Source organism: Terrapene carolina, unplaced genomic scaffold (assembly GCF_002925995.2).
Source record: "Terrapene carolina triunguis isolate 2854851 unplaced genomic scaffold, T_m_triunguis-2.0 Scaffold66, whole genome shotgun sequence".
Classification (NCBI taxonomy): domain Eukaryota; kingdom Metazoa; phylum Chordata; order Testudines; family Emydidae; genus Terrapene; species Terrapene triunguis.
The window spans coordinates 51,028,361-51,053,752 of NW_020664417.1; the positions used below are offsets into that span (position 1 = coordinate 51,028,361).

The following is a 25,392-nucleotide window of genomic DNA, read 5'->3' on the forward strand; positions in this document are numbered from 1 at the left end:
TATTTACACGTGTAGAAAACAGGTGTAAAATGCTACCAAATCAGAACAGCAGCATTTTACACCCACTTTACACAGATATAAATGCCTACACAAGGGGCGACACTGTGGATAATCTGGACCCAGATCTTGACATCCAAATTGCTGCACTGGTCAAACTTTAGGAGAATACACACTCTTCATCTGAGATATCTGGAAAAGTGTCCATGCTAGACTAGAAAGGTCTGAAGAACAGGGCTTAAATTCAGCCAGAGCTATCTGGAGCAGAGCTCCGGTAAATATTGTCAAACCCTCAGAAACCCCGGCAAGCCCCATAGGGCTAATGCCCCAAGCCCCACAGTGCCCCGCGGGTCTCTAGGAAATACTCAATACTTAAATGACAATTTAAGCCCTTCTGAACATCTTCAAATGAAAGATTAATCTAGCTACCATCTTCTGTTTTAAAGAAAAGAAAAAAGTAAGGTATGATCATTCAGGGAGATGGAAGACTCTGAATAAAACTGTTAATAAATGAGGTACTCAATTCTATGAGAGATTCAGGATGATGAAGTATATTCAGTAGAGGAGGGAAATAAAGTACATCATGAAGACATTTTGGAGCACATCCCAATCTACAAGGAGTGAAGGTGGAAAGTATAAACAATGGCGACAGGTAGCACTGGAGAATTCAATTATATATATTTAAATATAAAGTCATGGCTCTGAGTCGTTATAATAACAAGGCCATGTCTGTTATCAGTGTGCAGTGCTAGCTGTCTTGATGCTAACACTGAAAAATTACAAGGAGAGAAAGTCACAGGAACATCAGCTCTCTGTGTTAGTATCACTATGGATTGTGCTAAACAGCCAGGCAAATGGTAGAATCTGAAGAAGCATATGTTGTGTTTGTGCATGTTACTGAAATGATATTTATGTTTTTTGTAATAAAAACCTTGGACAGATAATATGGAGCCTTCATTTTGTGTCATGAAATCCTAATTTTAGTTGAAGGGTCTCTTTAGGAACATTGCAATAATGCAAAGATTACTTTAATGTCAGTGACTGAGCAGCATAGGCAAGTAGGACAGGTGCAGAATAACAATTGGATAAGGGAAAAAAATTTACCTCCAGAAATAATACATTTTTCATCATGTAGTCATTACATGGGTAACGCTGAAAGATGCATTTTGTTTTAGCCATTTTTTTTAAATGAGTGCCTGATTAGGATCTTAACTTCATATTTAGGCACCTATATCAGTGGCCTAATTTGTAAAAACACTGAGCACTTAGCTGTTCCCATTGATCTCAATGAGAACAGCTGAATGCTCATTGCTTTTGAAAATTAGGCCCCTTATTTAGGTGTCTAAATGGACTTTGGAGCCTAACCTTTAGGCACCCATTTTTTAAAATATTGGACCTAGACCTATTTCTGAATCCCTTCTGGCTTTATTTAAAACAAACAAACATAAGCAATCTTTTGGTCTAAACATTTTCATGTTTAACTGCAGACCAGAATTTAAAAAAATAATAATTTAATTTTAAAGTTTTAAAGAGCTGAGATTTAAAAATTCAGGGTTCATAGAAGGGAAAAAAACTTTGTTCCAACTACAACTTCTAATTAAAAATTGTTCAACCTTTTTAGAAGAGTCGGTAATTCAGAAATGGTTTATATTTATGCCTTTAAACTTTGCTAGCACTTAGTATTGATGTGTAATGCATAAGTACATTTTTGAAATCATAAGACAAAAAACCAAAAGTTCCAATGACAAAAATCTTCATTAATTCCCAGTAAGAATTAAGAATTTATACATGAAAAATGTCAAGAAATTATCATTCAAGGTGCCCACATAACCTTAACTCTACCTTTTCCTCCATTTACACAAGATTTGCAACACCCATTAATGTCTTCGTACTATCTCTATTAGTTTGCCATGTGTTCCCCCAAGACTGGGTTTGTCTACACAGGAATTTATTGTTCAGCAAGATAGCATGTGAATTGGCAGAGTGCTAGCTACTCTGCATTAACTCCCCATGAGGATGCTCTTTTTAAGTACTAAAAGTACCCTTTGTTTAGTGTACTTTAAAGCGTATTTAATCTAAAGTGCACAAAGATGCTTTTAGTGAGTACTAAGAGTATCCACCTTGTTGGGATTCCCTCTGAGACTTCTTTCCACTCAGCTTCTCAAGAACCCATTTTGACTCCAGCTTTCGTCACTCAGGTATCTCTATTGGCATACATCAATGCTAAGGTGATCAAATTTATCAATCATCAAGTTAATTTTAAGGTTTAATCCCTTAATGTTTGCAGAATTCCATAGAGAGACCCCAACTTCCAGGCCACCCAATATAGCTGCCACAGAGGCCCTTCTGACTGTACGGTTTCTATAGAGCATCATATTTAAATGATTCTATGGTTGAGGTACGTATTTTGGGCTGGGGTGTTGCATATTATTTATTATTCATTATTCACCACCAAAACAGCTGGGTTCTATTTACCTACAAGCCCACCAATTGGGCCTACTAAAGTAAAATTGTTTTGCCTTAGAAAAACCCCATACTTGTTTATATACCACAATGTTCCATAGTCTTGTTTAAAAGCCCCAGACTCATTTATATGCCACCTTCCTGGAATGTATTATAGACCCACAAACTCTCAAATCATACAGCCCTTTCCCCAGTTGTGCATTTTGGCCCACAGATACCACTCAAACACACCCCTGGTAGTTCTCCAACTGCTGCCGATACTACCCCTGTGTCTGAACAAGACAAATTTCCTAGAAAGATAGTTTGATTTTGTTTAGTTCCAGATGGTGGCTTGTATATATTTTTCCCTCCATTCTTATGGTGCAATTGGAGTCTGTTGTACTTCTGAGGTGGCCTTGGGACCGAGGAATCCTCAATTGGAGTGTTTCTAAAACTTGGGACCAATGCCATCCTCCACATCAGAACACACAACGCTGTAAGCTTCCACGACTTCATTGTTGCAAATCTATAAGACAAAAAGGGAAGAAACCATTTCTCACCTCTTTCTTTACTTACTTTCATGAGCTTTGACTTGGGCTCCCTGAACCCAACTCTGCTCTTCACTTCTCAGGTCTACTAAGCATACGGAGGGGCAAGTCGATCCAATATCACTCATGGAACATACCCTTTCAGGAAGAGTGGTAGGGAGCCTGGATCATGACTATAGATCCTACTTGATGATCGGTCAGGTCTCCTTTGGCATCGAACCACACCTTGGTCTTCTGTGCTTCCACCTCATTAATTGCCACACTCTTCTTTCCATAGTCTTATTAAAATTGTTTTATTTTTCCTAATTTGCACCATGTGAGTTACTCTGGTAACTCCCTGAATCCTCACTTGCTTTGGCTCTTCTGACAAATGCCCTGTCATAGTTATTGCTGCCCAGCTGTTTAGTAACATTTCCTTTACCACCCCCACTATAGTGTTTTTTTTATCATGGGTAGTCCCCAGCCATACTGTGAAAGGGGCTCTACAAAAGAGAGCTGTGGTGCAGGGGTCTGGCAGCCCTATTGGGAAGCTCACTGGGCTCCCCCCTCCGGCAGAGCTTTTAATCTCTTCACTTCTTACTCCAATTTCTTTTTGTTAAGCTGCCAGAAAGGGGACTTGGGCTCAGTGTGGCAATGCCTAATGTTAGGCACCCTGCCACTTGGCTCCGAGCCCTGAGTTAAGCACCCAGGCTCCCTATACAATGCATGGAGAGAGTTAGGAGCTGTGGCCTAAGCCGCATCCTCAAGCGCCTTAGGTGCCTATCTTCACTCAGGATTCACAGCTGTGAACCTCTCCTAGAGTTAGGTGCCTAGGTCCTTTCTCACAAGAAAACAAGGTATAACTTTTATAACTTATAATGTTTAGACCTGTGGTTGTAGCACTCACCTAGGATATGGGTGACCGGGGCTCAGTTCCTCCCACTACTTGATGTGGAGAGAATCTGAATCCATGTTTCAGGAGAATATCCTACCCACTGAGCTATGGGATATTCTGAAGTGGATCTCTCAATGTCTCATGTTGAAACCACTCCACTTTGGGTAAATAATTAAAAAGCTATTGGACTAGGGACTTGAACTGGAGTGAGTGCCCTAACCACTAGGATATAGATTCATTCTCATTATTACTCTGGCCCAATGAGTATTTAATTATTTATACAATATAGAATGGCTTCAAAGGCAGAGATTCAATTGAGAGATGGGGGGAGTGTGGGTTCAAATCCCTGCTCCATAACACACAAAGGTGGGAATTGAACCCAGATCTCCCACATTCTTCGTGAGTGCTATAAGGACGGGGCTAAAAAGTGAAGCAGGCACCACCATCATCTCCTACAATAGGGATTTTTTTTGTACATGGCCTAAGCTGTTAGGTAGCCTCTGAGAATGCCCATCACATCAGGCCCCATAGGCAGCATTGAGAAGTTTCTCTAGACTCAACTTTCAACTACTTGTTGATTTTAAAGTAATATCTAGGCAGCTAAGATTAAACTTGTTAGCAAAATATTATACATATAGTTATTTACAGAAATTTTTACTCAGGAATATACTTTCTAAGAAGCATCTAGCTTAAGATAACCAACTCATCATTGAGATAAGACTATTTGCTGCTTCTCAGTTGAACTGGCATGGAGGTAGGTTCTCCAGCTCAGCTTCACAGTTGCAATGATGGTTTTCTTGAAATAGAGAGAAACTTTATAAAAAAAAAAAAGAAAAGAAAAGTGTTAATAAGATGCTTGTCAGTGACAAGATTTTTGTTATGAGATAGGGAGTGCCCTCAGTGGCCAGCCAACAGGCCTCTCTCCATATCTTTCATCAGAATGTTTCACTTCAGAAAGTGATGTTGAACACAGTAAGCCTATTTTATATAGTTTCTGATAGGTAATGTGCTTTAGATATCTTTTTGGCAAACCTGATGTGGGCCAGTCAGAAGGTGACACACGCTTTCAGTGAAGATTGAAATGTCCAACTAGAATATAAATTGTGTCCCTTCTTATCTTCCAGTGTGCAATGTGGTGTCACTTTTGTGACTTCTTGCAATTTTGTCTCTGAAAAATTCCATCATCTTAATGAAAAACATTTTGGGCATACTAATACACCTGAGACCAAACTAGTTTGTGTAAAAGATCTTGAGCTATACGTTGAACAACTGCAGATTTAGCTCAAGTCACCAGCATACTCCCACAAGTTAAATTCTATGGGCCCCTCTTGCAGTATGGTCTTTGGCCAACTTTGCATGACTTCATATTCTCTCCCACGTTCAGTGCTCTGCCGGCACTTTGAGGTGTCTGCCAAAATAGCCATTTTGACGTAAAAATTGTCTTTATGTAAAGTCAGTTCATATTCCTTTTGAGACTGTGTTCTTGTTTAGTAGTTCATCATTCAGTAATGCAACACCAACACAATGCAACAGGTAATGAAATAATACAAAACAGCTGGACACATCTATATAAAAGTTTTTTCCCTTCACTTCAGGTGAAGGTAGTAGGGTCACTTAATTGTTAAAATGTCTCAGTGTAATTGCCATCAAACAGTTAATTAGGCCTATGACCATTAGCTTTGGTTGGGTTTACCTTGAAGATTTTCACTTCACTTCACTTGACTTCTCATTATACCAACTGATTATCACCTTTTTAAATATAATATTTCAATATAAAACAAATATCTTGTTATATCTGTGTGTGTTAGTTATGTAGAGAGAGATTGCATTTCAATTTAAAATAGATACCCTTGTTCAAACCATTTGCAGTATTCTTTGTGGTCTGTTTAGCTTGGCAATAATTCCTTCTTAAACTGAAGATGTTTATTACAAAATGTTTGATAACTTTTAATTTTTTATGTACTTTTTTAGATTTTAATTCATATTTTTTACATCTGATGTACAGCTATACCACTATACTACAGAATCCAGTTTGAACTAGTATGCTTGAGCCTCCCTTGGTGGTGGTACCTCTTTGAAGATGTTACAACTTGAATTAAGTTGCTGTGATCACCTTCCCCATGGAATGCATAGAATCATAGAAGATTGGGTTGGAAGAGACCTCAGGAAGTCATCTAGTCCAACCCCCTGTTCAAAGCAGGACCAACCCTAACTAAATCATTACATACAATTACATACAATCTCTGGCCCACAGTGATGCATGAATTTAATACAGGGAGATTTCCCAAAGATTTTTTTCAGTTCATTGTTTGTTTGTTTTTTTAGTTTTTACCATTTTTAAATAAAATTGAAGTTAAATCAAAATGAAGGTCATTTCAATTTTTTTAGAATTTTTTTTCCAACTGAAACAATTCAGCAAACACACCACAAATTCATGAAGTGTTTTGGTTGACCTAAATCTACATTTTTTAGTGGACAAAATAGTTTCATCCCAAAGATTTCACCCATCTGTATGTGTAACACCTGGTTTTCATATGGTTTTGCTGTTAAACAATTTGCAGATGTTTTATGGAAGCATGGAGAGGAAGTGATATTCTAGAAGTTAAAGCAACTTTTTAAACTGAAGACTATTTTAGTGCCTTGCTTTTCTATACAACTCCTAGACAATACTGATTCACTAGCAAACATTCCCTAGTTTGATTGTTAGTGTTAAATTTATGATAGAGGAAAAACCTTTCCCTCTCCCCCACTCCAGTTTTTGTTATAAGTTCTTTTCTCACACCAATATTTTCATTTAAAAAAAAAAAACGTTGCTGGAAGTAATTAGTAAGCTCTAGATATTAGCCCATAGGCCCCAACTCCGTGGGTGCTTCAGGGCAAAGCAGGGGTCGAGTACATCAAGGAAATCAGAAGGTCGGCACATGTGTATTAGCCCCAATTCAGCATGATGCTTAAGCATTTGACAAGCTGTAAGCCTGTGAGGAGCCAAAGTCAATTCAAATCATTGGGACTGTTCACTTGCTTAAAGGTAAGCATGTGCTGAAGTATGTTACAGAAGTGTGCTTTAATTTTGTGTTCCAGCATTGTAACAGCCATGATTTTTGTTCTCTTTGCTATTTAAAGGGGCTTTATTTCTTTTATTTCACTCTATTGTTTTGGTTGTCTAGCATTTTTGTTATTTCTACATAAGTGCCAAGAAACAGACTTTAGAGCAGGCAGTTAGTCAGCTACAAATACAGATCCTATCTTTAAATAAAAATAAATAAACATTTTTCTTTTTTATGATAGTTTGGTTAGGTAGCGAGACGATCTACATAGAACTGTTTTCACTTGAAGATATACATGTTGTATATTATTCACCATAATGTTGGCACTTCATATCTATTTAGAGGTTAGTGAAAGAGTCCAAAGCATACTGTCAACACATTTTCCTTCTTCAGATGAATTAGTTGTATTCTACTTTTACAATGAATTAGTTTACAAAAGCAGTTGAGATTTCTCCCACTTCCTTTTTAATTTCTCCTTTCTTCCAATTAGTGAGGAAATAAGAGATTCAAGTGATCCTTTATTGCTCCAGCATGGTGAATACTCTTCCTGGAGAAACATATATGTGGAACATGTAATGAAACTGCATACATTTGCTCATACCTTGTCATATTAGGAAGTTTATCTCTTGTCCTGATATAATGTCCATCTCAGATATAGAAATAAAAGGGAGGGCTTCTTAATAAAATAAGCCCCGATCCTGCAAATGCATGTGCCTGTCTTTACCTATGTGCCTCGTCCCATTGAACTCAGTGGGACTACCTGTATTTGAAACTGTTTGCATGATCAGAACCGTGATTAGTAGAGTGTCAGCGTGTTCCCAGGTAGCATGAAGAAGAAGGAAAAGGAAATGTCTTGTCTAGCAGACTATAGCAATTCATTAGAAAGGAAACTGCATTTCCTTAAACCTGCTAGCTGACATGGAACTCTGCGTTATAGTTGGATTCAACTGTAGATGTCCTAGTTAGTGAATAAAAAGTCACTAATGGTTCCAGTACAGTACAGGGGTGTTGGTGTTTAATCATTAATCCCTTGCCATCTGTCTTAATGTTGCTAACCCTCATGCTCAGTCAGCCAATACAGATAGCATAACTGCTGCTCAGAAATGTTTCAAGTAGGAATAGTTGGTTTGGTTATGTAGCAGGTGGATCCAAAAGTGGGGGCACGGGGAAAGCAGACACTATTCAAAGGAATTTTAATATGTTTTCAGTGGTTTGGCGTACATCTTCAAAAGATGGTGTTAATTCTCAGTCTTTAACTTCATTAACTACTAATACTTGATTGAACTGCTAAGGCAGGTGCTGTGCATTTGTCATGACATTCACAAAGCTGCTGATGGGTGCTAAGCACAATTAAATTACCTACAGCATCTGGCCCTTTAACAGTCCCTGACAGGACATTCAGATTTTATTTTTACTCCTTTTTTCCTTCTGACATTCAGACAGCTCATTAATTTTGGAGACAATATGCCGTTCTATATATGAACGGTTTAGGAGAAAGGCATAAAAAAGGGCAAGCAAATTTAATGCTATTTTGTAACTTTATTCTATTAAATCCAGAAATTGAATACTACTAAAAAAAAAACCCTAGTAAGAAGCCATCACATCTTTCTAGCATGTTTCTTGACTTCACCATTTTTCCTCCTCTAGGGGAAAAAAAGCTACTGTACACTATAAGATCTTAAAATGATAGCAAAGAGACATATTGTTAAGAAAATGAGGGGTAGGACTACATGGTTGCTGAAACTAGATTTAAATGATCTTGATAAACTGAACAACTGGGCTAAAGTCAATGAAAGGTGAGTTGATAAGGGTAGTGCTAAGAGACTTCATTAGAGAAGAAATAATCAAATATAATCTGGCTACACATTAGTATTGCAGAGGAGGATCTGTGGTTTATAGTGGATAATAAATGAAGTATGGGCCAACACAATACTATTGCAAAAAAGGCAAATACTAACCTGGATTTTACTAATACAAGTATCATGTGTAAAACAAGTCAGGTTGTAAACTCATTGTACTGCATCCGATAATTGAATAAATTCAACTAATGTGTTCACGTTAAAAAAAAAAAAAAGACTTGAGGAGGTTCAAAGTGGAGCAACAAAAATAAGATTTGGAAATAAGACCTGCAGATAACTGAGCTGAGAAATGTCTGAGAGAAACATGCTGGGGACCCACTTCTCACCCATTTCCAGCCCCTCTACAGTAAAAGGGGGCCCTAAAATTCCCAATTCCATCCAAGAGAGAATTCTCCCATGCAGGACCCGAGGAAAACTGTCTGTGACTGATTCTGTGGACCCCCTTGTAAGCCCTGATGTAAGGAGTATGTTGGGAACTTGATTGGGCACATAGTGCTGGGGAGATTCCAGGCAGTACTGCTGCCACCTAGGACAGCCCTACAAGTCTACTGTAACTTAGACAGCTCCTCAGGGCCACTAAAGCTTCCAGAGCAAAACAGAATCAGGAGGGCACAAAGGTGGCTTGAAGCCATCTTGAATCCATCTCTCCCTGTACTTTTCTTCTTAGAGGTGGAGCACAGAATCTTGCCCCCTCTATGAGTGCATAATACATTTGGTTATGCTTGTATTCCTGCGGGCATTGTCTACCTATAGGGGCTGGTCCATTTCACACCTCCAACCAGCATCAGGCAGTAGAGCTGGCTGTGCTCTGAGTGGAGCATACGTTATACCTATGGCAAGGGTGGCAGAGCTGCCACTGTATGTGTGCTTTCAGGGAGTCCCCAGGAGGAAATTCTGCATTAGTCAGTCGGAATTCTTCTGGGGGCTCGCACTTCACCCAGTCCCATGCATCTGGATGTAGTGGACAGATTCTAGATTTAATTATGTATATTTATGGAAAAGTGAATTTATGAAGAGGACAGAAATAGAATCATTGTGGATCTAAACTTGATCACTCATCTATTAGAGATGATTTGATAAGAATATTATTGTTTATTTGGTATAGTATGAAAGAAGGGTTTAATGAAAAGCAAAAAGAAATAACGAAATAAAGCTGGCCACAACCCTTGGACTGGATAACACACTAGATGTCCCTTTCAGCTAAAATGATTCAGTTGTTCCATCTCCATTCAATCTGCATCTGTAAAATGAGAAGTGAACTCATAGCCTAGGGGAGGTGAGTGGTTAGGGTTAATTTAAGCCACTTTTGTGTCCTTCTGACATTTGGCTATTATGGAGGCTGAAGAGACCCACAGTGTAACTTAGTTGGCCCTGGGGGGGGGAGGGGGGCATCAAAGTTAGGGCCAGCTCCCCAGGCTGCCCTGAGAACCACAGTGCTGCCTGAAATCTCCAGAGATTTGCCCCCAGTATGCACCTCCCAACCCAAGTCCCACCCCATACATCAGGGTTATGATGGGGTCCTCAGAAGGCAGCATTTCAGCTGTCTTCTACAGCGTCTCCACAGGGGGAATCTGCACTCAGCTGGATATGGAGCTCTTAGGACCCCTTTAGGTCTCTCTGCCCTTTTACATGGCATAAAAGGGCCAGAGCATGTGTGAATATCTACCCCCAGACCTCAAATGAGGCCAATTGTGGGGATTTCTAATGTGAACATCCTAGCCACAAAACTGAAATGAGATCGTTAAACTCATTTCACATAAGCCTTTAAAAATCAACAGGCCTATGATATAGAGAGGAAAGCACTCTCACATTGCTATTTAACTGAGCCAAATGAGTCCATTTCATGTTTTTTCCTAATATATTTTTAGATTCATAGATTCCGAGGCCAGCAGGGAGCATTGTGATCATTTAATCTGACCTCCTGTATAATAACACAGGCGACAGAACTTCCCCAAAATAATTCCTAGAGCAGATCTTTTAGAAAAATATCCAATCTTAATTTAAACGTTGTCAGTGATGGAGAATTCATCACGACCCTTGGTAAACTGTTCCAATGGTTAATTACTCTCACTGTCAAAAATGTACACCTTATTTCCACTCTAAATTTATCTATCTTTGACTTAGAACCATTGGATCATGTACCTTTCTCTGCTAGATTGAGAAGCCCATTATTAAATATATGCCTGTATAGATGCTTATATACTATAATAAAGTCACCTTTTAGCCATCTCTTTGTTAGACTCAAAGAGCTCAATCTATTTAGCTTAACACTATAAAGTATGGTTTCCAATCCTTTCATCATTCTTGTGTCTCTTCACCAAACCATCTCTAATTTATCTACCTCATTCTTGAATTGTGGACACCAGAACTGGACACAGTATCCCAGCAGTGGTCACACGAGTGCCATATATAGAGGTGCAATAATCTCCCTACTCCTACTCAAGATCCCCCTATTTATGCATACAAGGATTCATTAGCTGTTTTTGCCACAGCATCATACTGGGAGTTCATGATCAGCTGATTATCCACCATGGCTCCCAAAAAATGTTTAGTGCTTTTACTGCTCCTGAGGATAGTCCCCCATCCTGTAAGTGTTCTGAGATGTATACTTTTACATTTAGCTCTATTAAAATGTATATTGTTTGCTTGCACCCAGTTTACCAAGTGATCGAGATTACCCTGTGTCAGTGACCTGTCCTTTTCATTATTTACCATTCCCCCAATTTTTTTGTCATCTGCAAACTTTATCAGTGATAATTTTACTTTTTCTTCCAGGTCATTGATAAAAAATTTAAATAGCATAGGGCCAACAACTGATCCCTGTGGCAACCCACTGGAAACACACCCACTCAATGTTTACAATCACATCTTTAGATCTATCAGTTAGCCAGTTTTTAATGTGTGCTGGGAAATTGTATATTCTATTTTTTAATCAAAATGTTGTGTGGTACCAAGTCAAGTGCCTTACAGAAGTCTAAGTATATTTTGTCAACACTATTTCCTTTATCAACCAAACTTGTAACCTCATCCAAAAAAGATATCAAGTTAGTTTCATAGGATCTGTTTTCCATATACCCATGTTGATTTGCATTAATTACATTACCCTCCATTAATACTTTATTAATTAAGTCCTTATCAGCTGCTCCATTATCTTGCTCCAGGATCGATAACAGGCTGACAAGCTTATAATTACCCAGGTCATCCCATTTACCCTTTTTAAAAACTGGCACAACTTTAGCTTTCTTACAGACTTTTGGGACTTTTACGGTGCTCCAAGACTTCTTGAAACCTGGCATTAACAATCCAGTGAGCTCCTCAGCTAGATCTTTTAAAACTCTTGGATGCAAGTTATCAGGATCTGCTAATTCATAAATGTCTGACTTTAGTAGCTTCTTTTTAATGTCTTCCAGAGATACTAGTGGAATGGAAAGAGTGTTAGTACCACCATATGATAAGACTATACTATATCATTAAGACTATTTCTATATAAGATGTGATTAATCATTCATATATGTAAATAACATATTTACATCCTTTTATTATTTAGTGTAGATTGCAGTCGGGCACTAGAGAATCATGTCAGGAAAAACTGAGTATGTGTATTACCTCTCCTTCGAGCTGAGCGGAGATGGCAGCCATTAAGTCAGGGAAGCCTTAAAGGCCCACTACCCCCAAATGTGATCTCCCATTTGACAACTCCAAAGCAGAGCTATCAGCCAGGTAGCAGATCTGTCAGCTGTCTACAAGTTTGGACCCATCAATCCAAAGATCCTCACCCCAATACAATTGAGAAATTCTCTTGTGACTTCCACTTTCACCCTGTTACCCAGGGTTACTTTAGCCCAAAGCTCTTGGTAACTTTTCTCTGTGCAAGGTGGTATCAGGAAATAAATCAATGGAGACGCAGCCGTCCAATCGATAGATTACTGGCACAAAAAGGACAACACAAAAGGACAAACACTTTTCACTTAAAGCTATACTTTACTTAGTCTCAAGCACTTACACACATCTGCAACAGGTTAGGAAAACACCCCCAACCCTCTATAATTACCAAAGTTGTGTGTGGCTCTCGAATGGCCCAGTGGCAGTCTTCTGATGGCCAATCTTCCGTCCGCCGGTGGGGACCACAAGATGTGTCCAGAAGGAGAGTCCTTGAAGAGTCCAACTACCCCAAACTTTCTTCTCTTATTTATTCATTAGTATTACAATAGCATGTCACTCAAAGAAAACTTAAGCAAGCAATTTCAAAGGTTAAGCAAGAGATTTCCCTCTGATCATCAATTAGCCTGTTTTTTTTTTTTTTCAGTTTGCATGCCTTGCGGCCATGATAGACACAACCCTGAGGGCACATATAGATAAGGTTCCTGTTTTATTAAAACACATACCTCAGCAATTTCAACAGAGATCCCATCAGGAAGGATGCTGGGTCAAGCTGCCCTTTTTGTAGTTGCACAACATCCCTCCCTTCCTGACTCAGTCATGCCAAGGCTGTGCATAGGCCCACTTATGGCCTGCTGGCTTGGTTACTTTTAGCAATAAGCAGTTGTGGTTCGGGCATTTTTCTGCTCCACCAAGATTTCCCCATACACACCCTCCCCCTACAAATTTGAGAGCCCACTCCATTTCTCCACCCACTTCCCATCAACCTCCAGAGCCACCTACTGGCAGGAGTTCCAACTACCTCAGCAGATGGAGGGAGAACTTGGATTCATAGAGGGTTCTATGGAAAGGATGGGAATTCTGCATATATGCATTCTCTGTACTCTCTAACTATGCTGCACCTACTGACTGTAGATCCCTGATCATCGTCCTCTGGATTAATAGTCCTGATGTGCATCTGGTACAAGCTATTGTAGTTGAGCCTTGCTTTTGTGTTACCTCCATAACTCCTCACTTGAAACTTCAACCTTAATTGGCTGTATGCAACTGAGAATAACAATACTGTATTGACTCAAAAACAAAATAGAAAAAAATGTGTTTCTGTAGCTATCTATACAAGACCAAATTTGAGAGGAAAAATTGTGTAGTGCCTTAACAAGACCAGATACAGAAAAATTTGTCACATTATGTGCTTTTTAAAAAAAACTAACAGTCCTAGTCATTCAAATTTAACATATAAACTTAATTTAAGAGAACCTCTTCATGGGCCAGTTCATATGTAAAATATAGGGAAAAATTGCTGTTAATCATCTTTTATTTATTCATAAGAAAATATAACACTCAAAACACTTGTTTTCATGGAAATCTGAATGTATTGGCATCTTCATATGAATTAGGGAACACATTATTTTAAATTGAATGTAAGGGGTATGGAATTAGTATGAATTCTTCATTTGCTTTATTGCAGGGGTTCTCAAACTGGGGGTCAGGACCCCTCAGGGGGTTGCAAGGTTATTACATGGGAGGTCGTGAGCTGTCAGCTTCCACCCCAAATCCTGCTTTGCCTCTAGCACTTATAATGGTATTAAATATATTAAAAAGTGTTTTTAATTTATAAGGAGGGATCACACTCTGAGACTTGCTATGTGAAAGGGATCACTAGTATAAAAGTTTGAGAACCACTGCTTTATTGCCTTTGCATTCATTGAAAAATATGGGAGCCCTCTAGTGGCTGAAATAATATAATCCCTGAAGTTTCTATGAATATTAAACAAAATCTCTGTAGTTTAGCACATACTTTATCTGCCTTTATATTCAAAAATATTGAGTTTAAATCCTGTGGGGGGTTGACTCTTTATTAAAAATGCTTTATCTCTTTTATCCTCTTAGTCTCAAAAGCATCCATAAATTTTCAAATCTTTCTTTATCAAGAAATATCCTGTAGTTAATAAATATTTAAACAGCCTGTTTTTATTGAAGAAACAAAACACTGTAAATTAAGTGTGAATTTCATTACATTTTGTATACACAGAGATCATGAGCTCTCAATAATTCACTTTGAACTGTGGGCCTTTGTGATGAACTGGAAGATATCTGTATTACTTTTTATGAATATGATGCACGCCTCCCTATGTTTGTTGATGGTGGGTTACTAGCTATGGAGTTAGATCAAAAGGAGTTATTAAAGGAACCAAGCAGGAAAGGTAAAACAATGGCTTTTGTGAATCGGGTATAGAATGGGTATATTGTAATTTAAAGGAGCCATTGCAGTGAGCAGGCTGATGCTTTGTATTATTGATGCTTTTCAGGCACCTCAGTTTCAATTCATGCACTGGTGCTTCGAGGATGGATTAAAAATGTACTCTAGGTGCCTGGAAGCAGAGCAGAACGTACAGCAATGAAAGTGCTAGCTTTATTCTCTTGCATAGCTTTGAATTTCTTTTATAGTTGCTGATAGCAGTGGGAGTGGATGGTTTTTACTGCCAAGACAGAAAGAATAATGCAGAGTGTAAGTTCCTTGGAGAAAGACATATCTTTAAAGTTCCATGCACATTTTTCTGCTATGTGAATAATAAACAATTGCAACACTAAATACAAAAGGAAACCACACAATGCAAAGTTTCTGACAAACCTAAAACCAAGGGAATTGTCTTTCATTCTGGTCCACATAATAAAAAAAATACTTAGCACTTATATAGTACTTTTCATCTGTAGACCTCAGAGCTTTACACACATGGTAAGTATCATTATCCTTATTATGATCTCTTTTGTATGGAAAGCAGAAAAACATGAAAGAGAGTGAAATCTATGAAAAAATTATGCAGGAAATAGGTGCACAAAAGTGACCATCATTCATCACAATCTGACGCACGACTCTGTGTGTCATGATGCACCACATGCATAGTCACAAAAGCCTGTTGTGAAGATCTGCAGCCTGCAGGTATCTTGTCAAAGCTGGCATGAGACAAGAGAGCATCTAACAATCCAAAGCATCTAAGAATCTGTGATGAACTATACCAACAGAGAGATCAGCAAAAGCAGGCCAATGTCTGATGGTAAGATTTCTGCAGAGTGTACATTCTGCAGCAACAAGCTTCCTAGAAATGCCAAGGAAAAAGGCATTTCTATCCTAAATTACATTAGTTTTTCAGGAGAACACATCTTTTATGCATGCAATTATGACCTTTACCTTCCCTGAAGTACTGTTTGCAGTTCCTTTACGAACTTGATGCAATGTAAAAATATAGCTCTGTATTTGGTAGGGTATTATATCACTTATCCAAATTTGGGAGATTTCCATGCGTATTCTCCAGTAAATTCCACTTCATCTAATCCATTTCTGATGGTTACCATCTTGGCTGATACCAAGGAATGAACCAGGGACAGCTAGAGCTAAAAGCAGAAATTGTTACAGCTTGAGCTAAGTTTTCTAGTTGAGATCTAGAACAGACCCATGTCTTCCATGAATTGGGTTCAGAATGGCAAATATAATCTTCACTGATCATTGAGTTGCATAACATGCCTAAGTGCCTCCAAAACATTTTTTTCCATAGTGTAACATATACTCAAAGCACATTTCTTTTATTGTAGAAGAAGTGGAATTCACTTTTGTAATGACATTTGTGGAGTAACCGATTTCTAGGAGTATTTTGATATAGCATGAAAGTAAAGAGCCTCAAATGTCAATGGTTTAAAATATCTCACAAGTTTCCTGGTGGTGGTAATAATTTCTGCTACAGATGGTTAGCTTGTTAAGCATTCTGCATAAAAAACTGTACTGTTTGTAACACACCAAGTTTTACATGTGAGTCATTAAAAGCTGGGCTATTACTTGTAATAGATATCTTTCTCCCTCTCACTTTTCCCCATCATCTTTACCAAAACACTATTCTCCTTTTCCCAGACCTGAAAGTAGTTCTATAGTAGTCTGTCTTGATGCCCTCTGCCTGTGTAGTTGTGCCTAGGAAAGTAAATATAGGGTCTGACTTGGTACAGATATGACAATTTCCTGCATGTCCTTGGGAGAACTTTTTGAATTAAGTTTAAGTGTTTTTGGTGTCCATTGTTTTAAATGCAACGTTTATGTATCATTATGTGTGGTTCCTGTATAAGTTTGCTCATGTCCAACATGAGTAAAGACCTATGCCTACACTTAAGAATATAAGAACGGCCGTACTGGGCCAGACCATCTTAGCCCATCCTGTCTTCTGACAGTGGCTGGTGACAGATTCTTGAGGAGTGAACAGAGCAGTGCAATATTGAGTGATCCATCCCCTGTAATTCAGCCCCAGCTTCTGAAGTTGGAAGTTTAGGGACACCTCAAGCAGATGTTTTCAGAGAACTACCCACAGTTACTTCAAGATCTTTCTTGAGTGGTAACAGCTAATTTAGACCCCATCATTTTGAATGTATACTTGGGATTATTTTTTCTAATGTGCATTACTTTGCACTTATCAACATTGTATTTCATCTATCTTTTTTTGCCCAGTCACCAGTTAGTGAGAGCACTTTGTAACTCATCGCATTTTGCTTTGGACTTAACTATCTTAAGTAATGTAGTAACTTCTGCAAATGTTGTCACCTCACTATTCACCCCCTTTCCATATCATTTATGAATACGTTGAACAGCACAGGTCCCAATACAGATCATTGGGGGACCCCATTATTTATCTCTCTCCATTGTATAAATTCCAAACCTTTGTTTCCTTTAACCTATCTTTTAACTAGCTACTGATCTTTTATCCCATGACTCCTCCCTTTGCTTAATAGCTTTTACTGAGGAACCTTGTCAAAGACTTTCTGAAAGTCCAAGTATACTGTATTTGCTAGATCACCCTTGTCCACATCCAAAGAATTCTAATAGATTGGTGATGCATGACTTCCCTTTACAAAAGCTGTGTATATATACAAAAGCTGTGTTGACTCTTCCTCAACATACCATGTTTATCTATGTGTCTGATAATTCTATTCTATTCTATACTGTTGTTTCAACCAATGTGCCTGGTACTGAAGTTAGACTTACTGGCCTGTAATTGCTAGGATCACTTCTGAAGCCTTTAAAAAAATGGTGTTACATTAACTACCCTCCAGTTATCTGGTACAGAGGCTGATGAAAATAATATGTTATATACCACAGTTAGTAGTTTTGCCATTTAATATTTGAATTCCTTCAGAACTCTTGAGTGAATACCATCTGTTCCTGGTGACTTATTACTATTTAATGTATCAATTTGTTCCAAAACCACCTCTACTGACACTTCAGTCTGGGATAGTTTCTCAGATTTGTTCCGTACAAAGAATAGTGAAAACTGATGCAGAGAATTCATTTAGCTTCTCTGCAATGGCTTTATCTTCTTTGGGTGCTCCTTTAGCACATCAATCAGCGAGTGACTCAATTGACAGTTTGGCAGGTTTCCTGCTTCTCATATACTTCAATATTTTTTGTTAGTTTTTGTGGTATTTAGCTAGTTGCTAATCAAATTCTTACTTGGTCTGCCTTCTTATATTTTTACTTCACATGCCAGAGTTTATACTCTTTCTGTTTTACACATGTTGAACTTAATTAGATTTCCCTAGTGCAAGCAAGACTGAAGGACTGATAATAGACAAGAGTATTCATAGTTGTTTATAGCCTGATCTTATATGGTATGCATTCAGTAAATCCATAATCTTTGGGAGTGTAGAGTGTGACCACCCTGCAGAATCAGTTCTATTCTTACGCCTGTCTCTGTGAGATTAAATCTGGGGACTATCTCATTTAGTACAGAGGAATCTTGGGTGTTTTAGGCCCAAATTAATTTAAGCAAGGTAACCAGCTTTTCTGCAGTCCCACTATCCAGGATGGTGGAGAAATAAGCTGTTCACGCTCAAATTTCTAGTAGATTGTGGGAGAAGGAGGTAGTGGTCCAACTAGCTAATCTCAACAAAGAAGATTGATGTACAGGTGAGCCAGTCATTTGTCCTGTGAAGACTTCAGAAATGAGGGTAATAGGGGGCTATTTAACCTTTTTTTTTGCCAGACACCCTGCCTTAAAAATCCAAGTGGGAGTGGAGGAACTTCAGCACCAAGTTGGATCAGGCCCTTAAATGGGATTTGAGGGACATGTGCACCTCACAGTTCAGAAGCTGCATGAGAAGTAAGTGGGCACTTTCACATACACACACACACAGGATCCTCAATGCAGTAAAAGAAAACAAAGCCACTTTAGAGCTGTTGAACCTTGCCATCTTGGTTTTATAGTGCTGAGGGATTACAAACCGGCAGGTTCAGTTCTTAGAGGTTCATATCTGTTATGGTTAGCATGTGTTTGTCATGCCACTGGGAGTGAATGCCTCTCTGGAAGCACTCTGCCCTTTGTAGGATTAAGCCTCTGTTAATGGGATATGAGGGTTCTGAGAGACTCTCGGGATCTGGTCATTATTACGTAGTTATAAAGAGCACTTCAGAAACCTGTTCACTTCTTTCACTACACAGAGTAAATAAAAATTGTAGCAAAACCTGATGACCACAGTCATAATGTTAAAAATAAAGCAAAACATGACATGGAGGTGGAATCGGATACAATCTGCATAAGAGGCACTTTTACAACAGGGCAAATATAGCACTAATTTCAAAGGAGGAGAGCTGCGCCTATATTACTATAAATCTTCTGTATTGATATTCTAACTATAATTCTAGCTTCTATATAGTGTAAATATAATATCACTCTAGTGGGGTAATCACCCTTCCAAGAGCTTAATTTTTTCTTTTTTTTTTAACTTGGCCCTGAATATTAAGAACCTCATCAGAAAATCCTAATTCAAAATTGGCTGTTAGGGCTTTTATATCTCTGATTGGATTCCGGTTTTTGATGATGGCCATTTATATGTTGAACTGATGACTGCAGCATTATGTAAGCAGGTGCATTCCTTGCTGTACAATATCTACTGCTTCAACAGAGCTGGGAGGCTGGTATGTGAACTCTGATGACAACTGCAGTGGAGTTTAGAATACCACCCCCATAATCCTTTGCATGTGTATCTTGAGGGGATAATCTAGGCCTAAATTAGGAATCTAAATATATAAATGTAATTAAATGGGGATCAATGAGAAAACCTAGGAGTGTCATAGAAATAACATTGCGCAAGAAGGCTGAAGGATTTCTTACTGTTGGTCAATGGAACATAACTTGTCATTTATCACTCTCACTTGGAAAACTAAAGCTCTGTTTCATTGCTAATGATGAGTGAAATAAGAGGATACAATTAAAAAAAAAAGAATTTATACTGAAGTATGAGAAGAAAAAGAGATTGCATTCTAAATATAGTAGATAGGACTTTGATATCTGCTATTTGTCTAAAACAAGTTCCGCATGCTCTAGTCGGGACATTCTCTTAGGATTTTGATATCTTTTAACTGTAAGGCACTAAGTGCCCTAAGATATTTAGGAATTTTTCTTCCATAACATCAAGTTCCAAACAAGTGATGAGACAAAAGTGTGTGTGTGTGTGTTTGCTTTTTTAAGTTATCAAATTATGAAAGTACTGTATATGACAGGACTAAAAAATCAACCTGGAAAAAATAGCTTTTCCACAAAGTAAATTTGTTTGCTTGTTTGTGTTGGCAGAATATGTCAGTACTTATGTTCTTACTGGCACAAAACTGAAAATTATACAGATAAAATTTAAGAAACCTTTCTGAATTCACATTTCAAGATCTCTGAATTTTAGTTAATTCTTAATTTTTGCTTTTCCTTCCACTATCAATTAAATAAATTATATATACTATTTATTTTTGTTATTTTTAAATCCTATCCTAATAGACAATACTGGGATAATCATTTATACTATGAAGCTGTTGAAAGATTTTATAATACAAAGTGTTCTACAACAGACAAAAATATTGAAACCAAAATATTGTTCAAAACTTGAGGTACTGTATGTGCTTCAGGGATTCAAAATGAAGTATTGATTATTTATCTTTTCATTTCAGTTTTCTTAGATTAAGTGTCTTATTTCTCAATTCCAGGAGCTGATGCTGTGGAGGCCCAGTGTAAGAGATTTGAAGTGAGGGCAAGTGAAGGTGAAAAGGTGCTGTTTTCTGCAGATGAAGATGAGATCATCATTGGAGCTGACAGACTCAAAGTAACAGGTAGAGTAACAATCAGGTCTCTAAGCAATATTTGTTTGTATTTTTAATAACCCTGGTGATAATTTTACTTAATGAACTCTCTCAAACTTTCATAAACTCTTTTCCCCATGGCAATGAATGGGTGTATAGGGACAGATTCTTAGCATTAGCAGGGAGTGCTTGAGCTGTTCAGAATAATCTAGGATGAGCAACCAACAGGTGCTGCATAATGTCATGTATGAAAGACATTTTCTAATGCTCAGAATAGGATGACCAGATAGAAAGTGTGAAAAATCAGGAGGTGGAGGGTAATAGGCGCCTATATAAGAAAAAGCCCTGAATATCAGGACTGTCCCTATAAAATTGGGACACCTGGTCACCTTAGCTCAGAATGAATGTATTTGTGACCAGAGTTGAACTTAGAATGATGTTTATATGACCACAAACTGTATACATTTCATTTGTAACAGGGATGATGTTATATGTCGTCATTAATAAAGCATTGATTTATGGTACATGTGCCATTTTGGAAGGTTTTACTTACATAATGCCCCCTCCTAATTGTGTAAGAGCTGCCATTACATAGTATGTATTGCAGTTCTTCTGTCATGAAAATGTCAAATCTAATTTCTGTATGGCCAAGTAGCACTCCACTAAAGCAGGCTCACCTTGAATTTGAGAAGAGGAAGCCTATTTCTGAGCTGAACCTTAGTCTGGTTAATAGAAGAATTAGAAAGAATTCTCACTTGGGAAGCAAATTACCCAGTTTTGGGCAAATCTGTTAGACGTGTACTATCAGTGTAAAATAGATTACCACTAAAGCATCTTTATGCATTTCCTGAACATCAATACCTAGAAGGTGCATCAATGCATTATTATATACTTGATTGTAGTGCTGGGTGAGCCTTAAAAGGCTCAAATAAGCTAGGTTTAGTTTAGATAAGCATCTAAACTTTCAATACTTACAAAAGCCTTATCTGAACTAGAGCTGGGTCTGAATTATGAGGTTCTAATCCAGAGTCAGATACAAATCTGAACTTCCCCACAATTCAAGTATGTTTGGACTCAGAGTACCAGGTCAGTCCACATTTAAGAGAAGCTTGAATTACAAAGTTCAGATTACAATTCCACTTCTCTAAAATTCAATGGGATGGTTCTGTTTTGAGCCCATATTTAAGTGGAGCTATCTGAACCTCTTTTGTCTGTAAAGTTAAGCTGTAAATCCCTTGCAACAATAGGCTTTTTGTGAGATTTTAGAAACTACTACTTCTTTACAGTCAGGCCAGATATATCAAAATGGTTTTCTCATACTATTCTACTACTTCTACTTCCAGTCCAGACTGGATCCAGGAAATCCAGAGGCACAGCCTGGGGGGAGGGGGAAGTTAACCAAACTTTCTTTTTAAGTATCAACAAAGATGTCTGTTTACAACAATATTGATTAATAGGTAAAGAATTATTTTTTTATTCACTCCTGTTCTTCCATTCCTACCTGATCTCTACTTATTTTTCACAGCCCACACTTTTCTTCTCATGCTGGTACTTCATAATCAAAGGCTTTTCACAGTAGACAATTTAGAAATGCCGTCCAGTGAAGTAGCATTAATTCCATCTGTTTACAAGGATGGGGGAGGGGTTCTTTATTGCTTCAGAGGAGCTCTTCACAGACAGAAGTTTTAGGAGACTTTTATCACAATAGAGGAGACATCGAAAGAACATTAGAAGAAAAAGGCAGAATCATCCTGGAGCCCCACTGGGATCCAATATCCAAGTCAGATTGTTAAATATTCAGACATTCAATCTTACACAATTGACACAAACTTTCAAAGCAGCTATTAAAAGTGAACAAAAGAAAACATGTCTGACAAAGGACATAGAAAGTGCTATAGTTGTCACCATTAGGGAAACTAATTATGTGCTGTAGATGTGATATATCTTTTGAAAGACTTTGAAAAGCAATTTATTGTAAGTGAACCTTAACTTCAGTTTATATGGCTACATTTTCAAAGTGGCTGAGTCTAAGCAGCTCCCATTGACTTCAATAAGACTAGTAGGGAAAATCAGGCCAATAAAATTGTTTGTTGTGACAAAGAAAAGGATTTTTTTCTTAATTCATGAAAGAAACCAAAGTGCATATATCTAATATTAAGCAAAAAAACAAGTATAGGTTTTTTAAAAAAAAATACTGAAGATTTTACCTTACCCACAAAGGCCAGGAAAATTTGAGTTAATGCTGCTTTGACACCTTTAGCTGAGTTTCAGGGATTACTGTATATATATGGTCCTCTACCATAGGATCTCATGATATTAGAGTGAATTGAAGTATCTATGGCCTAACTTTTATTTGTATATACAGTGGCTGCTAAGTGCAAACTAAGCCCTGGTCCTGCAGTCACTTATGCACAGGCTTAGCTTTACTCATGTGAACAGTCCCACTGGGTTTAATGGGAACTACTCACGTGAATAAAGCTGAGCATGCGTGTAAGGGCTGCAGGGTGAGGGCCCAAGAGAATACTGCATATACCTATCTACTGGTACTTTACGCAATAGAAAAGTTCTCAAGTTTCACTGCTTTATGAACTAAGGGCCAGATTGATAAACATACTCATCAGCTCTGATTGTTTTCAGTAGGAGCTGCTGAGTGCTAAGTACATTTGAAAAGCTGTCCCTAGGTATGCAGATGGATCTTCTCTGGAACACAGGTGCAGATTCACTAAATGATCATAGTGAATGAATTTATAAAGCAATATAGGGGTGTGCAAATGCTGGAGACAACCTGGGTAAATTTGGCCTGTTTGTTTTTATTTTTGGAACAATCTTTTTGATTTGTGGGAGTTTGGATATATTAGAGATTGCTAGAGCAGGGTGAAATTTTTCGAAAGCATAGTTTATTTGCTAAATAAATGCAGTTTAGTCAACCTGAAACTATTTGTGATTTTGACACAAATTTGCTGAACATTTTGGGCCACGAAAAAAAAGGGCTAGATTCACAAAATGGCTGGAGAGGAGGTGCCCACCTTATAACTAGGTTAAAACATTCACCTAGGATGTGGGAAACCCTGGGATTTGAACCAACATCTCCCTACTTCCAGGGGAGTGCCCTAAACAACAGATTATAGGCTATTCCGGGCTCTATACTTTCAACAGAAGAGACCGAAAGCAACTCAGCTTATGTAAATGATTACATATTCTTTGGAGCAGGGACTTGAACCTGGACGTCTCACCTCTTAGGTGAGTGCCCTAGCCACCATACTATGGAGTGTTTGTCTGTCCATCCATCCGTCTGCTCAGCCCGTCCCCCCGGACAATTCAGCTATTTTATATAAAGTGGAAGAACTTCTGCGGCAGAACTTGAGAACTCAACCCAAGAATAATATATAGCCTGCTGGTTAAGGCATTCACCCTGAAGGAAGGAGGCCTACCCTCCCTCTTTGGAGCAGGGATTTGAATCCAAGTCTCACCTAGCCCTTTAAAAATGCTTGGAAACAAAACATTTCAGGTTGAACAACATGCATTTTTTGGCCCAAAACAAATGTTTTTTGATTCACTGAATTTTTGGATTTGGTTTGGTCTGAACTGATTATTTTTTTTCTCAGAGCTGTCAGTGAAATGAAAAATCAATTATTCTCCAAGCTGTGGAGACGAATGGTAATTGTACAGTACTAGTCATTGATGGAAAGTGTTAGTAGGGCATTTTCTAATGCAGGAGAGTCCTTGCTGTTGCTATGGTGTCTTTTAGCATCCAAGTTATTTACTGACGACTGAGATTTTCTGCTTATGTTTTTTTCCTTAAAGATGAGTATTCTTGGGCTTTTTGCTTTCTTTGGCTGGTATATCTTGGCTGGGTGTAGCACCAAACTCCAGACCTTAAAGTGCTGCTATTTACTAAATATATTATCTCTAGTTCCCATTGCCTCCTGTGCCCTACCTTTCTCAATGTAAGGACAGAGCTGGGCGAAATATACATTGAAGTGTAAAACTGGTTAAAAATTGTGTATGTATAGATAGGTGATTGCATTTATTTGCAAACTTAAAAACTCACCTATTCCTGTTAGAAAAAAATCATTAAGGGTACTACACTGTACACAGAATCTTCCCATTTTCAGATGTTAATACATGAGTTTTTAAGAGAAATTGGGCCCATTTTCAATTTAAAAAATAGTTTGCACCAGAACATGCAGCAGTTTATATTTTCACTTTTTTTAGTTTAAAAAAAAAGCCATTTTGTAAACATTTCACAAAAAGCAAAATGTGTGCATGGAAATCAGATAAAAGGAAGCGAAGCCTATATGTATATATAAAATGATGAGGCCTAAGTTAGCTGTTATCATTCAAGAACAAGATTTTGGAGTTTCTCTGAAAACATCCATTCCATGTGCAATGGCAGTCAAAAAGGCTAACCGAATGTTAGGAACCATTAGGAAAGGGATACATCATAAGATAGAAAATATCATAATGTCACTTTAATCCATGATATACCCACACCTTGAATAGTGTGTGCAGTTCTGGTCTCCCCATCTCAATACAGGCATATTAGAATTGGAAAAGATACAGATAAGGGCAACAAAAATGATTAGGGGTATGGAGCAGCTAACATATGAGGTGAGATTAAAATGACTGGGATTGTTCAATTAAG

General features: G+C 38.0%; 1 protein-coding gene across 3 annotated transcripts in view; it reads left to right on the forward strand.

Annotated features, from left to right (window-relative positions):
- Nucleotides 1-25,392, forward strand: part of SGCZ (sarcoglycan zeta) — a 389,983-nt gene that overhangs the window by 284,154 nt on the left and 80,437 nt on the right. For 2 of the 3 annotated variants that reach the window (XM_026648155.1, XM_026648156.1), the window contains one exon: nt 20,655-20,777. The exons of the other annotated variant lie outside the window; for it this stretch is intronic. In XM_026648155.1, the coding sequence (XP_026503940.1) occupies nt 20,655-20,777 (123 nt within the window). The remainder of the gene's footprint in view (nt 1-20,654; nt 20,778-25,392) is intronic. 3 annotated transcript variants of the gene reach the window in all.